The sequence below is a fragment of the Gobio gobio genome (genome assembly GCF_949357685.1).
Source record: "Gobio gobio genome assembly, chromosome: 2".
Lineage (NCBI taxonomy): Eukaryota > Metazoa > Chordata > Actinopteri > Cypriniformes > Gobionidae > Gobio > Gobio gobio.
Genome location: NC_137098.1, coordinates 41,323,596 through 41,341,858, shown reverse-complemented (window position 1 = coordinate 41,341,858; position 18,263 = coordinate 41,323,596). Strand labels below are relative to the sequence as shown.

General features: G+C 36.5%; 2 protein-coding genes across 3 annotated transcripts; both read right to left on the bottom strand.

Moving 5' to 3' along the window:
* Positions 1 to 9,764: 9,764 nt before the first annotated feature.
* Positions 9,765 to 12,228, bottom strand: LOC307140664 (high choriolytic enzyme 1-like). 2 transcript variants are annotated; one of them, XM_079840313.1, is made up of 9 exons: positions 12,206 to 12,228; positions 11,830 to 11,930; positions 11,451 to 11,513; positions 11,227 to 11,370; positions 10,934 to 11,051; positions 10,547 to 10,725; positions 10,345 to 10,426; positions 10,140 to 10,264; positions 9,765 to 9,898 (listed from the first exon to the last, which is right to left on the bottom strand). In XM_079840313.1, coding segments are annotated over exons 4-9 (624 nt in total). In that variant the 5' UTR covers positions 11,345 to 11,370; positions 11,451 to 11,513; positions 11,830 to 11,930; positions 12,206 to 12,228; the 3' UTR covers positions 9,765 to 9,896. The 2 variants fall into 2 exon arrangements, with proteins under 2 accessions (XP_079696439.1, XP_079696440.1); XM_079840314.1 differs by having other exon boundaries at positions 9,770 to 9,898; positions 11,664 to 11,930.
* A 2,359-nt stretch (positions 12,229 to 14,587) lies between these two features.
* Positions 14,588 to 17,233, bottom strand: npsn (nephrosin). The gene is made up of 9 exons (XM_079840299.1): positions 17,145 to 17,233; positions 16,993 to 17,023; positions 16,850 to 16,912; positions 16,573 to 16,719; positions 16,376 to 16,493; positions 16,114 to 16,292; positions 15,532 to 15,613; positions 15,304 to 15,425; positions 14,588 to 15,106 (listed from the first exon to the last, which is right to left on the bottom strand). The coding sequence occupies exons 1-9, from the start codon at positions 17,211 to 17,213 to the stop codon at positions 15,102 to 15,104; spliced, it is 816 nt and encodes a 271-aa protein (XP_079696425.1). The 5' UTR covers positions 17,214 to 17,233; the 3' UTR covers positions 14,588 to 15,101.
* Between the last annotated feature and the right edge of the window lie 1,030 nt (positions 17,234 to 18,263).

The following is an 18,263-nucleotide window of genomic DNA, read 5'->3' as shown; positions in this document are numbered from 1 at the left end:
AAGTGTATCTATATCCATCAAAACTGCTCCACACACTTCGGGGGGTTAATAAAGGCCTTCTGAAGATGCATTTGTGTAAGAAAAATATCCATATTTAAAACTTTATAAAGTAAATTATATAGCTTCCGGGGAAAAGTGTAGCGCCCGTGCCTCTTGCAAAATGCTTACGCTAAATGCTAAGCATTTTGAACTGCGAGAGGCGTTGCACCAGTTCGGTTCTTTTCCGCGAACCGGTTCTTTTGGACAGTTCGTTTCAATGAACCGGTTCAAAAAAACGGATCCCTTTATTTTACGTCCTCACGTAATCATAATGGCGTCATTTCTATCATCTTAGCGGATGAAAATACATTAAAACACATTCATATAAAGTAATTTGTAATCATAATTTAGTATAATAATTATCTTCATCATCATCTTGGAGAAGTTCTTACATTTACGTTTTGCAAAAGCACTCAATACAGCCACTGTCGTGCAAACGCGGATGTTTACACAGATTAAATAAACTTACATTGACATAACATAAACTTACACAAGTCCACGGTTCACCCGTGCTCATAATATCAGCACAGCATCAGTTGTCCGAGAGAAACAGTTCGGTTCAGACGGTACTATCACGCATGCTCAAATTGTCAATTTGTCTCTCAGCTGCCTGCTCATCGGTTCTCAGTATCGAACATGTCCGAAAGAAACGGTTCGGATTCGAGAACTGTTAAAGGGTTAGTTCACCCAAAAATGAAAATTATGTCATTAATTACTCACCCTCATGTCGTTCGAAACCCGTAAGACCTCCGTTCATATTCGGAACACAAATGAAGATATTTTTGTTGAAAGCTGATGGCTGAGAAAGGCTTCAGATAGGCCTCCATTGGCATTCAGTACATATACACTCACAAGACCCATAAAAGGCACTTAAAACATTGTTACAAAGTCCATCTCACCACAGTGGCTCTACAATAATTTTACGATGCGACGACAATAGTTTTTGTGCGAAAAAAAAATCGAAATAACACCTTTATCCAACTTGTTCTTGTCTTCCGTGTGTGCCTCCACGACGCATGCGCGAGAATATGACGTAGCGCTGGAGTTCGGGAATCCATGAAATGCACACTTTAGCCCCATTTTGAGAACTACGCCGAGACCTAAAGCACGATCAATGTAGAATTCAACAGCTTAGATACACGGATTCTGGGTCATGTGTCCGAACGCGGGATCTGCGTCATATTCTCGCGCTTGCGTCGTGGAGGCACACACGGAAGACAAGAACAAGTTGGATAAAGGTGTTATTTTGATTTTTTTTTGCGCACAAAACTATTGTCGTCGCATCGTAAAATTATTGTAGAGTCACTGTGGTGAGATGGACTTTGTAACAACGTTTTAAGTGCCTTTTATGGGTCTTGGGAGTATTAATGTACTGAATGCCAATGGAGGCCTATCTGAAGCCTTTCTCAGCCATCAGCTTTCAACAAAAATATCTTCATTTGTGTTCCGAATATGAATGGAGGTCTTACGGGTGTGTCGAACGACATGAGGGTGAGTAATTAATGACAGAATTTTCATTTTTGGATGAACTAACCCTTTAAGAACCGCAAAAAACCCCCCCAAAAAACTCAAGAACCGCTTTACGTTCCGGTAGAACATGCATGCTCAGTATCAGCTGCTTGAGTTATCATTGGCTTGAGGGTGAGTAGCCAAAATCATGGGCTAATTTTCATTTTTGGGTGTAACAGTAAACTTTAAGTGCACAACTAGGTTTCTTTGTACAGCACCTACAAGTGAGCTTACTAGTTGTTTACTGTAATACTAGTATTTTTTTTAGTTTGTGAAAGTACACTTTGAAGTGTACTCTCGTTAGGGCTGCACGATATGAGGAAAAGCTGCGATGTGCGATAACATTGTTTAATATTGCAATGACGATATGACTTGCGATAAATGTTCAAATGTGAATGTTAGCTATAGCCTATACTGTTCCCATGTCTTAGTGCTTTAATAGGTCGTGTTCAGTGTTGGGCAGTAACGGAATACATGTACCGGCATTACGTATTCAGAATACATATTATGAGTAGCCTAACTGTATTCAGTTACAGTTACAATTTAAATAGTTGATATTTAGAATACAGTTACATTGTTGAAATCAATGGATGACATTAACCATAGCCTATACTTCTCTGTTTCATGAGTTTATTTACTCTCTAAATAAATTAAGGCAACTCAATGCATTTCTCAGAACGCCCCAATATGAAAACGAAAAAATGCACAGTTTGCGTGATCAGTCGGAAGAGGAGCAGCGGGAGCTAGAGGTAGAGATGGAGCCAGAACAGAACAACAGAGCCAGGGCAAGAAATCGTTTCTATCTTGGAAATTCAAACAGCATTTCATATTAAAGAAAGAGAAGGGAGAACGAAATATAACACGGCAGTGCAACTGTGCAGTGCCGCGGTGGTTGGGCTGGCGGCTATACACGCACGCACGCCATATGTTTTTTATATAGCCTATTATATAGGCCTATATAAATTCGTTATATATTCGTTAAATATATTATTCGTTTATATATTTTATTTTCAAAATGTAGGCTATTTAATTGAGATTGACGTGTATATATATATATATTTATATACACGGGTTTCCTGTTTACAAACATTACAGGGTGCGTGCGCATCCTGGAGGCAGAAAGACAGATCGCTGGTCCGCTACTGCAACAACATTGAAGCTTTCCTTATTGTTTGTATATAACTGCTGACTCAATAAAACGTGATTTTAGTTGGATCTGTTTGTCTGTCTTTAATTGTGCAGTGTTGCTGTGATACATGTATGAATGATCATGTTAGGTAATAATTTTTTGGCAAACGCATGCTTCCCCCTAGGTATGTTAAACATCAGGCACCCAGCACTGGCTCTGTTGGTACAATTAAACACGCAGCAACTCCTTGGCATTTTGACTTACAGACACGCCGCTACCAACCTACAACACGAGAGGTTTCTTCTTTCTGCCTCTCGGGTGCGTGCGCAAGCAGTGATGACGTCGCCGAGAAATCCATGTATAGGCTACCTCAATTAAATAGCCTACATTTTGAAAAAAAAAAAAAAGGCTCAAACATGCGTGTTTATTTTAGTAGGCCTACTTCCGTCAGCGAAACAACAAACTACAGTCTGTAAAACATTTAAATAAATATCTGTAAATAATCTAAATATAAATAGTATAAGTTAAATATTAGTTAAAGAAAAAAATCGTTTATATTTCCTCACAGACGTGCGTCATCTGCCTCTTTGCGCTTAAAGGGAAGACACGAGCAGGAAAGAAGCATCGTTTTCTAATATCTTAATGTTTTCTCCTGATGTTCCAAAACTGATAGGCTACTTGTAGTAAGATGTGAAGAAAGAAATTATCTTCCGCAGGGTCAAGAACTGAGGCTGTGTTTGATTATGCGCTGTGAGAGAAAGCGAAACTAAAAATCTCCGGCGTGTATGAAATACGCTATAGGCTACACATAAATTTGACTAAGTCTAATAGCAAGCACAAACTGTGTTAAATAAAGTAAAGTTTGAAGTAAAATGTATCTGTCCTACTCCGTTTTCTACTTTACCACAGTAAATGATGCAAATATAGCCTAGGCTACTCCTAAATTAATCAAACAAGGAAGACACGTTTAATCCCCTTGTGAGAGACGTAAATGAGGATTTGGGGAAACAAATAAGAGATTCCATGTCCAGTAGAATAAAATGGAGTAAGCCTAAACCTATTGTTAAATTCGAGGAAAATCGTGTGACCAGATAGCAAAACGCAAGCAAACTTAAATTTGTCTCACCACACAAAGCTTCCTCTCTCGTTCGGCCTGAATCCATATGTTTCCATGGCTGCGATGTAACATTTAATTGCAAACCTATTATTTATTTTGTAAATGAAGCTTTGTGCTTCACTCGTGTCATTAATATTCACGTAAAACAGCATTCACAAACAGAAAAAGGTGTTTTGGCCGACCACCGCCGGTGCCCTGCTATTGTCGTGCAACTTTACATTCTCCTATGCGCTGATTTACCAGCCCAAGCGCCGTTTGCCCCGTTGACGGCAGCTAAATATTTTATAATATATGTTTAGTAAGCAGGATTTGATGGCCACATTCTTAGACTTATAAAATGCAATTCAATGTGAAAGTAATCCAAGTATTCAGAATACGTTACTCATATTGGCGCATGTAATAAACTGTTTTCCCTTATTCATCGTGTCAGGCTGTCGGTTGCGATGTGTTCATCGCGCGAGTTCATATCGCGATGACGATGAAAATTCGATGTATCGTTCAGCCCTAACTCTCGTACACTTGTAAGTTTTCTTTAAATGAACATAACATTATACTTACAGTTTACCATTTATATATTATTTTTGCACTTTCAGTATATTACTATATGTTCAAATGTAGATATTAATTTGTTATACTTGAAATATACCTTTAACTGTACTTGAACTAATTTTAAAAACATTTTATTATAGCTTAAAGAGTAAAGTGGATTTGAAGTAAATTCCTATGTACACTACAGTGGACTAGCCTACACAAAGAATTAAATCAATATTCTAATCAATATTTTCAAACAATGTAAGTTTAATCAGACTGTATGTAAAACTATTCAATTGAATTCACATTTATTTGTATAGCCCTTTTCACAATACATATCGTTTCAAAGCAGCTTCACAGAAAATGTATGCGTCTACATTGTAATTTAAAGTGGTTTGTTATCAGAGGAGACTGTGTCCAAATTATGTATTTTAGAAATGTACATACAAAGCACACAGATCAGTTAAATACACAGGAGCTAAACCGTTTAGGGCCTTATAGGTTAGTAGCAATACTTTACAATTGATACAGAACTTAATAGGTAACTAGTATAGCGATGTTAGAATAGGTGTTATGTGATCATATTTTCTTGATCTAGTAAGAACTCTAGCAGCTGCATTTTGGACTAATTGTAGTTATTGAGGATGCAGGACAGCCAGCTATAGTAGTGCATTACAGTAATCTAGTCTAGAGGTCATGAATGCATTAACTAACTTTTCTACAGCCATAGACTGTAAAATGTATCTGTAGTACAATCTTTTACTGTAATGATATGCAAGTTAAATGTATTTTAAGATGTTTAGCATTTGTTTTGAGTTTCACTGTTGTCTATATTTAGGGCCATAAAAATATTATTTCATGCCAAGGATGTCAATAGTTCATTACAGCAATTAAGAATACCAAAAAGTGGTAATAATAAGAAAGGGCCTCTTTTTTGAAAACAGATTCATGACTGCCTCAATTTTTTATTTTTTATTTTTTATTTGAATGGCTTCTTGGAACTGTCTGGGCTGAAATGCAAGCAAATACCACATCATAATCACTGACCTTGAGTCAGGATCAATCAGAATAATCTTCAGAGCAATGCTGAAGAATTAAGAATTGTGCTTGAGTTTTCTTACTAATATGTATATAAAGTCTTTATATATTGGTAATGGGATATAGAGGGGTTACACAGACTAGTTGACTTTAATGCTCTGCCATGACGCTTTAAGCTTGACGTCGACCGAGTGCCAGTCTGGTCTTGGTCTTGACTCTGTCTCGTCCTGCCTTGGTCTTGTCTTGTTCTCAACCCCTCATAGTCTTGGTCTTGTCTTGGTCTCATCAACACACATTGGTTTTGGTCTCACTTGGTCTCGGATTAGGTGGTCTTGACTACAACACTATCTTACAAAGAGGAAAACCTCATCTCATAATTTCCTCTTGAGCTCACTCACCTCTCGTACTGCATCACAGAGCTGTAGTCGTAGGCAGTTCCCTGGTTCAAGGTGTTGATTTTGTTGAAGTTGTACTTCACGTCTGATGAGCAAACAAAACTTTAACTGGTGATCTCAGAAATCTGCTAGTCTAAAGCTCTAAAGCACTGAAATGATCAAAATGCATTCTTCAAAAATGGTTCTGTTATTCAACATGTACCATCACTGATGTTCTCCCAGACGTCTTGGATGTGATTGTCACGGTCACTGCGGTTCATGGTTGAAGCCAAGAGCGTGGAGCAGCTCATGCTGCACAGTGCTGTGGTAAAGGCAGCCACTACGGGCCAGAGACACAGTCTGTGCATTACCCTGACGACCAACGTACGAGTAGCATCTGTGAGACAAATAATACAATTCATCTCTTGATTTCAGATAAGAATCCTTTTCATCCCCATCTTCCTCAAATGTAATTCTCATTCTAAGGGTTCTACCTGTCTTTTTTATGTTGATGATTTTGAAATGTCCCTTCTAACTTCCACTATAATCTATAGTCTAGTCTGTGAAGTTTTTGATGTTTATAAGTGGTGAGTATGTACCAATGCCTCTGTTGGCTCTGTGCAGCAGTTCAGACACAGACAGCTCAGCAGACTTGTCCTCAACTATTATAAAAAACACATCAACACGTATAATGAACCATGACTTAAATCAATTCATTATGTAGAAACGGTCAGTATTTACAATATCATATATACGGTTAAAGCTTCTGGAGTATTTGACCTACCAAGCTGAATGTGAGTTATGCCACAACAAGGACATGGAAAAGAGACATAACTCATAATTTTACATTCTTCATTATAACAATAATTGGTATTCAGAGAGGTGCAGGCATAATGCAATGTTTTTCATGCATCATTTACAACCTACTTGTGTGTGTGTGTGTGTGTGTGTGTGTGTGTGTGTGTGTGTGTGTGTGTGTGTGTGTGTGTGTGTGTGTGTGTGTGTGTGTGTGTGTGTGTGTGTGTGTGTGTGTGTGTGTGTGTGTCTTACTATCTCCTCAGCTCTAACAGAGGAGACGAGGTGCAGGGCCAACAGGCCAAAAGTCAACTTGGCCACAAACATTGTGTCGAAAGACCTGTGGAAAGAACCAGAGCACAGCTGTTTAGGCAGAAAACCTCAAATGAAGGTCAGTTAAGTTATTTTACTAATATTTATCAACACATAATTCCTATCCATTTTTTAGGGTCACTAGGGAAAGGCAGCGAAAACACCCTGTACAGGTGGCCAGTCAATTACAGGGCTCATATAATATACTTTGGCTTTTAACCTTGATTAAACAGGACATGCAAACACTGTATGTAAAAAAGTAACAGCAAAACACTGATATTCAACCTAACTTATGACTAATTCTGTGTTACTGTAATACTTTAGACCCCCGAGGAAAATGCAATGTGAATATTTGAAAAAATGGGACACCACACATTTTTTTAATCTTAATTTTAATCATGTTTGATCATTATAAATTTGTGTCTTTTCTCATCAGTTGCTCAAACAACGTGAGAATTTAGTAAACGATAAATTACTTTGAATAGAGAGGGGGGACATACTAGTCCTCTTACCTTAGATTTCCAAAGCCAGTGCAACGCTATGGCCATAAGTGGGTTTTATATACCTAGACGGTATCAATAAAATCTTTCCAGATATGGCCATAGGGATGGCTCGATACCACAATTTTGTCTTCGGTACGGTACCACAATCTAATACCGAAGTACCGATATTAAATCGATACCATACAGGGTCTGAATTTTGATGCGGGTATTGTGCATAATTTTGCTCACTCTCGCAAGTTTTGGGTTTATGAAGCGGGAAATTACCGCAAATGTTTATTATTAAATGAATCAACAAAGATTGTCACATCAATCAGTCATTTGGAAACTTTTTTGTAAGTAATTTCAGCATTACTGCGCGTCTCCATTGCTTCTGGCTTGAAAAGACATCGCACCTGCACTATAAAAGCAATCTGCGCACTCAGATTCAACACTTTCGCTTCCATTGCGGGACAGCTGACGGAAATCACTGCCCACGTCTTTTTAAACCTCGCCAATTTGAACATGCAAGCGATTTTATAGCATTTCGTAATACATATGGGATGAGAGCTCTTTGAGAGAGAGAGTTTTCTTTGCGCTCATGCCAACAACAAACACACACACACACACACACACACACACACACACACACACACACACAAGCCTAAAGAGCTCGCGCATTCCAAATTAAGTTGTTTTTCCTCAGTCAAATACACACAAAATTATGTCAAAATGTCAATCTTTAGTGAGTAGTTACATAAACACAGTTGGGTATGTCTTTCGCGGATGTAAATAGTGCAATAGTATGCGTGCAAATACTATGAGGTCTAAACGTCACTGGTTGAAACGAATGCTGGAGATTTCTTTATATTTAAACGATACGATCTTATGTATGTGCGTTAATCAGTGTTAAAAGAAAAATGTCTAAATTAGATCGTTAGAATTATGCACTCACCTGTCGATCTCTTAATGTCTTACAAGTCAGGAATTAAGTGGCAGATGCTTGGCAAGGTTTGATGGTTCTTCAGCAGTTTTATAAGCAAAGTAATTCCAAATTTCACGTCTACTCCTGTCTTTATTAATGAGTTTTGTGCGTGTTGAGTGAGATTCAACTGCTGTATTCATCTTGTTCTGTTGCCACATTTGCCGGTTTCGCGTCAGTTTGGGTAGTGCGCTGCCACCTAGCGGTGAACTTCGGAACAGCAGCATATACCGAAATGAGCAAAATCATGATATCGTACCGTTTGAAATAAAATATATACCGGTATTTTTGCAGTACCGGTATACCGCGCATCCCTATATGGCCAGTAGTACAGTGAACATGCTGACATGTTGTTTGAAAGAGAACAGGTGTGAAATTCCCTCATTTTTTGCATCATAGGAACACACGTTAGGCACAAACCCAATGAACTATAAGAGCTAATGGATAAACTTTCTAATTAAATAATATATTTAATTCACTAATAAAGAAATAATGGATGTTTTTTTACCCTTCTCTTGTTTTTACAGGGAGAGGATTTTCTTTTTCCCGAAAATGTTAATATTATCGCATTGTACTAAAACTTACTGACTATAACCTTTTTTTTTGGGATCATTTTTGTACTTTTTGGGGATTTTTTCCCCACCTTGTTACACTTGACTTGTGGTGTTCCTGGTCAAAAATTACTGTGATCAATCAGTTTAAAAAATAAATACAAAACCTGCCTAATTGAAAGAAAACAAGTTTTAAAAAAAAATGTAATCCACTATAAGGTGATAATATAGTATTTATATACCAGAGATTTATAGGCTATTTTTGTTGGCTGGTTATTTTTGACCGGGAAAACCAAGAAAAATTAAAAAAAATAGATCTCTTTAACATCTCAAATGTTTCTCCTAGACAAAAATGAGGTTACTTTAACACCAAATGGAGACTTTTGCTTGAGTCTCCTCAACTCTAACACACTCACAACTGTCTCCTTTAAAGTTTTAGAAGAAATCTCAACAACATCACTCTGTGCTCAGATTTTTCTCCTTAGCTAGAGAAACTGGATCACTCACATTTGTCTCCTCTAAAGATTCAGAAGAAACCTCAACAACATCACATGCTGTGCTCAGATTTTTCTCAGCTATAGGAGCTCTCACATTTATCTCTTTTAAAGAAGAGACCTCAACAACTTTACAAAATGTTTTAGTTTTACAAAATGATAGGTGTTTACGGACATTGCGTAAGCATGACATTTTCAGCCAAATATGACCCAACAGCTTCATAATTTAATTCTTTAAATGTAGGAATATGGTAGGCCAATCTAACTATTACTATAAATTGTTGTTTTCTTTATATTGTCATCTTTAAAATTGCAAACTATAGAAGACATCAGAAAATTGATTATTCACACTGGTTTATAATTATTAAATCAGTGTGAATAATCCCCTTTCTCTGGAAAAAAATCACACAGACTGGGTTTGATGCTCTCTTTGATTGAACATTTATTGGTGATTCAAGAAAGCACAGAAGTCAACACCATCCATGATACTTAAATGAAGTTGTAGTTTGGGCTGCAAATCTGGGTCCTGAAGACACGTACTGTGGCTCCTATGAATGAGAAAACCATCATAAAACCATTAAAGTTTTTTTTAATTTAATTACACATTTAGTTTAATTAAGCTTTACTTTTCAATTTGTACACATGAACCATTTTATTGTGAATTAAAGACCTTTTGGTCATATTTTGAAGATCTATCCAAACCAACAACCTTCCACCAAATGTAATGTGTAATGTTTTAGTTCTTTTGCAATAATGTTATGAGTTCCATGATGAGAATGAGAGACTCACAGCACTGGTAGAGCCTGTTGATTCTGATAATGTCATTCTGGCTCATCTCAGTAGATGTGCCCAGCGCAACATTATTGTTAGGAATGGGAATCATAGTGGGAAGGCCATTCTTGGAGAAAGCATATCTGACAGAGCAAGTGACATAGATGTAGTTAGATTCAAATCTGGTACACCTTACACTGAGAGAAACATCATCTCCTCTCACCTCTCGTACTGCATCACAGAGCTGTAGTCGTAGGCAGTTCCCTGGTTCAAGGTGTTGATTTTGTTGAAGTTGTACTTCATGTCTGATGAGCAAACAAAACTTTAACTGGTGATCTCAGAAATCTGCTGGTCTAGATGTGCACTAAAGCACTGAAATGATCAAAATGCATTCTTCAAAAATGGTTCTGTCATTCAACATGTACCTTCACTGATGTTCTCCCAGACGACTTGGATGTGATTGTCACGGTCACTGCGGGTCTGTTCATGGTTGAAGCCAAGAGCGTGGAGCAGCTCATGCTGCACAGTGCTGTGGTAAAGGCAGCCATTACGGGCCAGAGACACAGTCTGTGCATTACCCTGACGACCAACGTACGAGTAGCATCTGTGAGACAGAGATCCAAATTGTAAATTTTTGACCCATCTCAGATATTATCTTCTTCTTTTCATCATCTTGATCTACTTTTCATCACAAATGACATTTGGAAGGAGATTAATTTTGAATTTTGTATAGCCTTCGCCTTCTCTCTGCCTTGTCTTGAGACTTTGTCTGTGTTGGTTTCTCTGATTTTAGTTTTAGTTGTGTTATGTACCCACTGCGAGACTCAATGCTGATATAGTCTCTTTCGTTGCCGCGGGGGAAGAAGCGGATGCAAGTGCTGTAGGAGAAAGAGTCCAGACCACGTTGGATGATCTCCAGCTCACGGGAGGCTGAAAGAGCAAAGAGATCAGAGTGTGCTACTATGGATGGTTGCATCCTTTCAGTAAGTCTCAGCAGCATGCACGAGGTACTTTCATGACTTCAGCAAGAGTACAGAATTTAGCCTACTTTTTTTCTTTATGTAATGAGTAAAAACATGAATGGAAAAAAATATATGTGACTTACAGTAGTGGTTGGCGATGACGTAAGGTACATAAATCTTGCCGTCGCTGTATTTGGACCAGAGGCAGCCGTAGGAGGTGCAGGGATCAGCATTTTTTTCATTCACAGCAATGTCATCCATTAGCTTGGGCTCATCAGGTTCAGGAACTTAAACATAAACAATTAATTTGGCACTTTTTAATGTAGGACAATTGCAATATTGATGTTTATAAGTGGTGAGTACTTACTAATGCCTCTGTTGGCTCTGTGCAGCAGTTCAGACACAGACAGCTCAGCAGACTTGTCCTCAACTATTAAAAGAAGCACATCAACACGTTCACCATTACTTCAGTCAATTCGTCATGTAGAAATTGTGTCTTTGCTCAATTATTTAATGTTTCATCTCAAAGCTTTTTACAATCTCATATTTACAGTCCGAGCTTCTGGAGTATTTGACTTACCAGGCTGGATGTGAACACCGCACACAGCACGGACATGGAAAATAAATATTTAAGTGAAGTCAAATCATATTACAGTCTTCAATATTACATGCGTTATATGAAGAAATTGCATGAATCATTTGCAGAGTACTATATATGTGTGTGCATGTATAGATATGTGTTTTACCTTCCCCTCAGCTGAGAAGACCAGCAGCAGGGCCATCAGGCCAAAAGTAACCTTGGTCACAAACATGGCAGCAAAGACCTATAATGACAGAGATAAAAGACCTGCAGAAAGAACCAGGGCACAGCAGTTTGGTGAGACAGAATTTACAGATAAGTATACAATTTGTCATGTGAAATCTGAAATAGAATACAAAGCCACGATAAGTATAATTTTTAAATTAAATAAAAAGCTCAGTTGGACACGATAACCCTATCAACTGGTCCAAAACCTATTTAAGTTTTCAATAAATATATGTTGTCTTCCTCATTTCCTATTCTGCTCCATCAATCTAGCAACTTGAAATGGGAATATGCTTAAACAGACACCTCAAACATACCACTATTCTCACCTCAGTCCCTCAAGATTCATAGAGCAACACGTTTATATACCCTGGTTCGAGTCCATATCAAAATGATCTTTACAAATACGGCAAGATTTGTTTAACCTTGTTTGAAAAAGAACAGGTGTGAAATTCCCTTCATAGGAGCGTGTGTCATAAACAACTGCATCAGAACTTATGGGTTACTGTATTTGTTCTCTTCTTAAAACATTAACAATATATTTTTTTTCTTTTAAAAGTGGATCACCTTAAATAATAAATCTTCTTATATATCACCTTATATAATACCTAATATAACCTCAAGCTTGAGTATTTAAAGTGGCAGATGTAGTGTGCAATTATAATAAACAGAATGTTATTGTGTGTTGGTGTGGCCACAAATATAGTTATCGTTATAGTTATATATGTAGTTATCTGAGTCATATTGTATGCAAATACAATAATAGCCTATACAAGTATTTGAAAATTTCTCAAAATTGTAACTGCAGCAATTTATGAGTGCTGAATTCATATCTCCAGTCACATGTTCAGAGGTGGGGAATGCTCAAAACAGTACATGCTGGTATGAATAGAAACATTATCTTTGAAACATTCAAAGAAAACAAGATAAACATGCAAGTGTTTTTTTTTCTCCTTACTCAGTGAGTTCAGTCTTGTGTAACTGAAGAACAGGTGGGAATTTCCCTGTCACAGTCTGGTGCCATCACATGCAGACAAACCATAAACAGTAAGAGTCTTTACTTCACTAAGTATCCAGTCATCCTTACTTGTAGTTAAGTTTCTGATTAATTTTCTTTCTTGAATGTAATCAATCATCCATTGGTTTAGATCAGTTATCCCACTCTATTGCGTACCTTGCTACATTTGAACCCCTGCATAGCCAGAGATGTGTTACTAGGACAAAGCCAAATTAGTGATATTTTCGTATTAATATTTGAATGACAGGCAATTAATTTACTGTACTGTTCCACTTTTATACCTGAAATCCATGTAGTATAATTAGTGCTATTGTACAATGACTTTGTACTATGTACATTTAAGATATATGTACAGTAGATAGATACAAAGATGAACCTTTTGAAAGAGTACTATTGAATAGTAATATTTGAATTAGTTGTCAATAATACATTGACATTTGTTTGTTAATAATTCGTAATCTGTTACAGTTAACATAGTAGTGCTGTTGTTGTGTTGTGACGACAACATTTATTCAGAAGGCAATCAATTTAACATTCATTGCTTAGATATTTTTATAGCTTTCTTGAAACTGAAGTAACCAAAATCATTGGTTTGATCCCCAGAGAATGTATGAACTTTTGTTAAGTCATTGTAAGCCATTGTAAGTCCACAAGACCGAAAGTGCACATGAACTGTGCCATTTGGGACAGGGCCTTTGTCTTAGTTTCCCGCCACTTGTCTATTACCTTGGTTAAACTAGTTAGTTAAGTTCTGTTCAGATGTGTTTTGTTAATTATCTGCTATTTAAGTTCCTCTTGTTCACTCAGTCTTTGTCCGGTCACAGTTATGTTAAGTGTGTGTTTCTGTTCCCTGTCTGCATCGTCCTGTGGTGAAGATTTAAGTTTATGTTTGATTTTGGATCTCCTGATTCCTCCACTTGTTCCTGCCTACATAGGCCCACACCCGTAACAGTTGGCAAGTGCTATTCGCACTAGCTCCGCCTAACAATACCTGGTTGGGCAAAACAAGATTTAAAAAAACGTGGATATTTCAATGACTTCAGTGGTGCAGTCGATAAAGCGTAAGGCTTAAGCATCTAGGTTTTGAAGCGATCAAACCAGTCAAATGTATGCACTGTCAAGAGAAAGGGCCATTGTTGTTTTATGCACTGTGTGATTCACAATGTGCCTTTCAAAAACTACACAAAATATACAATATTTGTGTCTTCATCTTTGCAGAAGCCAAACATTTTGGTTTGAACTTGACTAATCATGACATATTGTGGTTAATTGAGTGATTTTATTTATTAATGTAATATGTGTTTCTCTGGTCAAATAAGATGTGTCCAATTAATGAATGAGAACGCTTATATAGAAGTGTGTGTACATTTCTCAGATAATTACAGAACCATGTATATTGTTGAAAGTTTTCTTTGAGGTTTAGATTTATGTCAAATAAAGATGCTGTAGCTATTTTCTGAAAAGTGTAGTATCGCTCTATCAAGAATATTACACTTATTATGGTTATTGCACTGTATAGTATAAGCAATTTTACTGATGTACACCACTGGTCAAAAGTTTGTAATAAGGTTTTTTTTGTTTTGTTTTTGTTTTTTAAAGAAGTCTCTTGTGTAGTATTATAAAACATATTGTGAAATATAATTACAATTGTAAAAAACAAAAACAAACAATGGTTTGTTTTCTAATATGTTTTAAAATGTAATTTATTCCTGTGATGCATAGCTGATTTTTCAGCAGCCTTTGTTTCAGTCTTCTGTCACATCATCATTCAGAAATAAAAAAAAATATATTAATATCAAGACAACGACACTGTTGATTGCGTTCACCAGCTTTACTACAAAAAGGGATTGCCAAGTAAAAGGAAAAGATAAGCTGTTATAAAACAAATGGTTAATTAAAACAGTCACAGAAGTCATCAGTCATAGGGTTGTTGTCTAGCAACACTTTTTTTTAGCAACATCTTGTTTTAAAGAACATTTTAAGTTGACATTGTTTGCTTTTTTTTTGTTGATTTGTCACAAGCATTGATACTGGAACATATTATCTTTTATTATTATTATCTTATCTGATTTTAGGATGTACATGGAATAAGTAAAATCATTTGACACTGTGATGTGCAAAAAGGAAAGCTTAAAAAAAAATGCTAGGAAAAAAGGGGATGAACACGTTCTTCATACAGCCCAGCAGCACTTTTCTTAACCTGAGAAAAAAAAGAAGCAATGAATATGAAATGAAAGACACGATTTTGTTGTGATAAGAACAAGTCATAATTTAAGTGATAATTATAAACCCCACTATAAAGACCAGCCATGCTTAACTTTGTAGTCTAAGGTGGAGTTTTCAGCACAGAATTACAAATTTTAATCACAGCTTTTTTATTCAAATGACTGAACTTACTGCAGTAGAGTCTGTTAAGGCGTAGGATGTCATTTTGGCTCATTTGTTGAGCTTCACCAATCACAGCGTTGCTATCAGGAATGGGGATCATGGTTGGCTCATTATTCATGGAAAAAGCGCCCCTAAAACCACACATATGAAGAAACAACAGTAAAAACTGTTTACAATGTTTTTAGCATATCCACAAATTAATAATTATAATTTCCCTGAACTCACAAGAACGCTTACCTTTTATATTGCATCACAGAGTTGTAGTCATAGGGGGTACCCAGATTGTTGGTATCTACTTTTCTGAAATTGTGCTGTTGTGCTGTTACAGTGCACAGGAAAGTATAAACGACTGTTAATGTCAACCTGGTAAAAACACTGTGAAGTTTAATCTAGACTATGCAATAATTGTGACTAAATTTAATATGCCCTTTTTTTATGCTTTTTCCCCCTTATTCTTTGTTCTATTTGATCATCTTTTATTATCTTTATCTCTTGCAGTCTTCTTAAACACTTCATTCTAGGCTGTTATTTATACTATAATATTCATATTTATATATTTTAAATACATATTTACATGGTTTCTGTTGTGTTAAAACACCTAATAAACACTTTTAAAAAGGTAAACAAATCAAATAAAAGTGCTATATAAATAAAAAACTTTACTATTTACATTTGACTCATTAGAAATCTGTGTAGACCTACTGAATTCTAATTTTTAAAACTCTTTAAAACTCTGCTCTGTAAAGTTTGCCAGCAGAACGCAGACTAATTTCAAACATAACCAGTTTCTCAAAATAATTCTAAACAGAAGTAGCCTACCAGGATAGATGTTCTGAAAAAGGATTCGGATGTGGTTGTCACGGTCACTGCGGTTCTGTTCATGGTGGAACCCGAGAGCATGAAGAAGTTCGTGCTGAACAATATTATGATAGACACACCCATTACGCTGGAGAGAAACAACCTGCCCTTCCGCTTGGCGCCCCAAATATGAATAGCATCTGTGGACCACATAATACATTAAATAGTATATTTATGTGAAGGGAAAATATATTTGTTAGGAGCCCTGAAAACAGAGATTTACCCAGAATGAGACATTATGCGAAGATAGTTCCTCTGCCCGTTATGAGGTACGAATCGAATGCAGGAAACTTGGGCAAAGGACTGTAGGCCTCTTTTAATCACTGCTATTTCCTGTGGAGCTGTGGAATGGATAGACTGTTGAACAGAATATGTTACACTGATGAGATGATATCAAATTTAGTGAACATTGCCACTTACAGTACTGGTTTTCGATCACGTAGGGCACATAGACTTTTCCATTTCTGCTTCTATCCCATTTGCACCCACGAGCGGTACATGGATCTGCATTCTGTAGCCCGCTTGGTACAGCGATGTCTCCAAACTTGAGCAAAGGCTTATCCAGTCCTGCGTGGTAGCATAATGCACAATAATTCAGTATGTTGATACTGGTTTTAAAGGATGAAGAGAGCTGAGGAATTTGCCATGAACTGCTACACAAAATATGTGCATCAAATTATAACCTTTAAATTCATACCTGCATGTTCGTTGGTTTCAATTATAGATGACACTGATATATAATCTTTCTCAGTGCTGCTACCTGAGATATGAATCAGTAAATTATTAATAAAACACTACAAAATTACAGGTTCGTTTTTCTTTTCTTTATGTGCATCTTACCAGTCTTCCCAGGGATCTTTTCAATTAAATCCTTTAAGAATTAAAAAAAAAAAAAAAAAGAATATTAGAAACCAGTTAAAAATGAAAAGTTGCTCCCATTGGGATGATCATTTTACATTTCAGATATTGTTGACATATTGTTGTCTTCTCACCTGAATAGTACGACTCTGAGCAGGACCAGAGCTCAGCAGTAGAGCGATGACCACCACCAAAAAGTACATGATGAGAGCTTTCTGAGAAACTGTTCTGGGTCAAACAGAGCTGACAGTTATATACTCTTCTGAAAGCCTTAACTTCCTTTACTGTGCAATAACCCAGCCTTCATGAATCCCGCGCTAAAATACCACATGGTTTAAAAGCATAAGTGTTCTTGTATTTGTACAAACAGTTAAATGAGTAATTCAGTTTTGAATTTTTATTTGTGCTGTAATGTTGTAAATAGTTCTTATAGGGTTTATGTCTTCCAATACACAAGAGGAGGTAGTGCCTTTTGGCTCCTACAATTTTTAATATATTTCTTGACAGTTTATGAGACTATAGTTTTATATACAGTGGCATGAAAAAGTATGTGAACCGCTTGCAGAATCTGTGAAAATGGGAATAATTTTAACTAAATAAGAGCGATCATACAAAATGCATGTTATTTTTTATTTAGTACTGTCCTGAATAAGATATTTTACATATTTTTTTTACATATAGTCCACAAGACAAAAAAATTGCTGAATTTATTAAAATAACCCTGATAAAAAGTTTATGAACCATTGATTCTCAGTGCTGTGTGTCGTTCCCTGGATGATCCACGGCTGTTTTTTTGTTTTGTGATGGTTGTTCATGAGTCTCTTGTTTGTCCTGAGCAGTTAAACTGCCCAATGTTCTTCAGAAAAATCCTCCAGGTCCTGCACATTCTTCAGTTTTCCAGCCTCTTTTTAATATTTGAACCCTCTCCAGCAATGACTGTATGATTTTAAGATCCATCTTTTCACACTGACGACAATTGAGGGACTCAAATACAACTACTAAAAAAGGTTCAAACATTCACTGATGCTCCAGAAGGAAACTCAATGCATTAAGAGCCAGGGGGGTGAAAACCTATTGAATTTGAAAATCAAGGTAAATTGTACTTAATTTGTCTTCCGGGAAACATGCAAGTATCTAATGTTGCTTCTGAAGGGCAGTACTAAATAAAAAAATATATATATTTAAACAAAATAAGAAAATTTTGGACATCTTCATCCTGTTCAAAAGTTTTCACCCCCAGCTCTTTATGCATT